General features: G+C 34.2%; 1 protein-coding gene across 1 annotated transcript in view; it reads right to left on the bottom strand.

Moving 5' to 3' along the window:
• Positions 1–544: 544 nt before the first annotated feature.
• The window catches only part of LOC113824991 (PAX-interacting protein 1), a gene marked incomplete at its 3' end in the record, with an annotated part of 24,289 nt that continues 22,333 nt past the window's right edge, over positions 545–2,500 (bottom strand). The window contains 4 exon segments of the mRNA XM_070119687.1: positions 545–632; positions 822–922; positions 1,291–1,465; positions 1,703–1,962. Coding sequence (XP_069975788.1) covers positions 545–632; positions 822–922; positions 1,291–1,465; positions 1,703–1,962 — 624 coding nt within the window.

Here is a 2,500-nt window from a genome sequence, read left to right as displayed (position 1 = left end):
TCTCTGGGGGCTAGTTTCATTTCATGTTTGGTAATTATTAGACATCTATTGCATTAACCTTTTTAAAAATTTTTTCTCAAAACAGTCTTAGTGAATTAGACTAAGTGAATCACAGTCTAAGGCGAGTTGCCAGTTTTTCCATTCTTGAGACTGGACAGACTGTGAGAATGTGAATTGGTAGTGAATATCCATTTCACACTCAATCAATGTGGAACAAAACCCCAAATAACATATCTTTTTTTATCTAATGCAGGTGTAACACATCAGTGGACTAAATAATCACCTCCATTTAATTTCACACAAAAATAGAGTCAAAATTTTTTCAAACTACTAATCACAATCTACATTATCAGAACTAAAACATTAAAATCAAATTCCAGCATTCTATGGCACAATGGTACAGTTTACCCTGAGTCCTCATCCAAGCATGCCTATATTGGACATGTCTGTTAGGGGGTTTATAGTTAGACACTTTCCTGAAAAATGTGAAAAGAAATAATTGCTTCTTATTTCTTTCTTTGAAAATTTCCTGGTGTGTCTTTACTCTCCACAGTTCCACCTGCACACTCAATAATTTCCCGTAACCAGGTTCTACCCGGGACAACTGAAGGAGTTAGATAAAATGTCTTCCCCTGTGAATTAAAAAAAAATTAAAATCAGAACATTTACAATCCTCTATCTGTTTATAAACACACTTATCACAACCAAAGAACACTTTCATTATAAAAAGTTTGAGTAAAAAAATGAAATTGACATCATAGACCACTGCTTTTCTCATAACTGTTGTTCCAGTATTTAAATGACATCTTATTGCTACTTACTGCAAATAGGTGTCGTCTGTTCGGCTTTATCAAGGTGGATTTCAGGCTGAACTGGAAAACACGTTCATATTCTGGCATCTCCACAATGTATTTTTCCTCCGCTGAAAGGAGAGTTTAAAAAATCCTTAGCTTGCAATGTTAAATACATCAGTATGGTAATAAGCAGTATTCAAACTTCTTTAATATTATTTGAGAATAATCCATGAAGTACTTTATCACATCAAAGTAACTTAAATGAATACTAGCCCGACACTTAGAAATTCTACAGAATGAACAAACAGAAAAAGAAAAAGAGAAAGAGGTACTTCTCCCCTTCTATCTCCATCTTCCACCCTCCTCTTTCTACCTCTCAACCCCTCCCTTTTCCTTTCCCTCTCCTCCCTTTCTCTTTACTGCTACTATTAAAAGTTTTCTCTCTCTCCATAATTAGTAAATTAACTCCCACAAAATAAAGAAAATGGATACTTACGTAAGAACTTTGCTTCTGCATGGGAATCCAAGATCCACTGCAGAGTCAATATATATTTACAGCATGATATTGCACACATAAATTTTACAGTCCTCTGAGCAGTGCCTATCCCCATAACTAAATGAGTTGCTTCAATGCTTGTCTTAGCCAAGTAACCTCCTAATTCAAGCAATTTCTGAAATAAAGGATATTGGGTAAATTTAACATTCTTGTTAATAACACTTTTGTAAATGTATGTCACATGTACATTACACATGAAATGTAAATGAAAATACTATAAATCCTTGCAATTTTCTTTTTCACTTACTAAAAAAATGAAAGTTAATGTAATATTCCAAGTAAATTAGAAATGGTATTGAACACATATAGACAAACACAATGATACATATCCTTTTCATTCTATATCACTAACCCTTTCAATTTCTTCCTTATTTTTAATACTTGATAACAAAATACGAGGTCTGTGTTGTTCTGGAGGGAGTTCTTTGTTAATAATAGTCAATGGGCCTCCAAAGCCACTAATGGAAGGTAAAGATGTTTGAGGTGGGCCACCAGTGGGTGTGCTGGGTAACTGGGAAGGTGTTGTGGGTTGTGTTGGAGTCTGGGAAGGAGTGGCTCCTAGATGTGGAGCTGGAGGTGGCTCAAGACAAGCACGTTTGTTCTCTTGGTCCCCTGAAAAATCAATTCATCTAATTTAGAAAACATAATTTTAGGAATGAAAAAGGATGAAAAGGTTCCATTAAATAACAGTATTAAGAAACATGAAAATTAAAATCAAAAGCTAATTAGTTTTCTGCACATACCCTTTATTAAATCAATAGTGTTTTGGTAAGCTCTTATGGATTGAGTATATGAATTTTATCCCATTGGATCCGGTGCGAAAATATGGGCAATGGGTTATGTAAGCAGCCAACATCCTGGGCATGCGCAAACACCCCATAAGCAGTGGTAACTCTGTGTCTCCCCTTTGCAAAGTTATTTTGTGTAAACTTTTAAAGCTTTTTTGCTCTTTTCCAATGTCCATATTTGTCTTTTGATTTGCTTTATCCAGATGGTAATAGCTTATTTTTTCTTGCACAGCCTCCATATAATCTCTATATGCAGTAAATAACTCAGTGCAAGAAAAGAAAGAAATAAAAAAAGAAGACAAGAAGAAATATTTGGTTATTTATGTCGTATGTCTTATTTTTTCGTAATTTACTATATACAA

The sequence above is a fragment of the Penaeus vannamei genome, unplaced genomic scaffold (assembly GCF_042767895.1).
Source record: "Penaeus vannamei isolate JL-2024 unplaced genomic scaffold, ASM4276789v1 unanchor545, whole genome shotgun sequence".
NCBI lineage: Eukaryota > Metazoa > Arthropoda > Malacostraca > Decapoda > Penaeidae > Penaeus > Penaeus vannamei.
The sequence above is the reverse complement of the archived record's forward strand: the minus strand, read 5'-3'. Positions and strand labels throughout refer to the sequence as shown.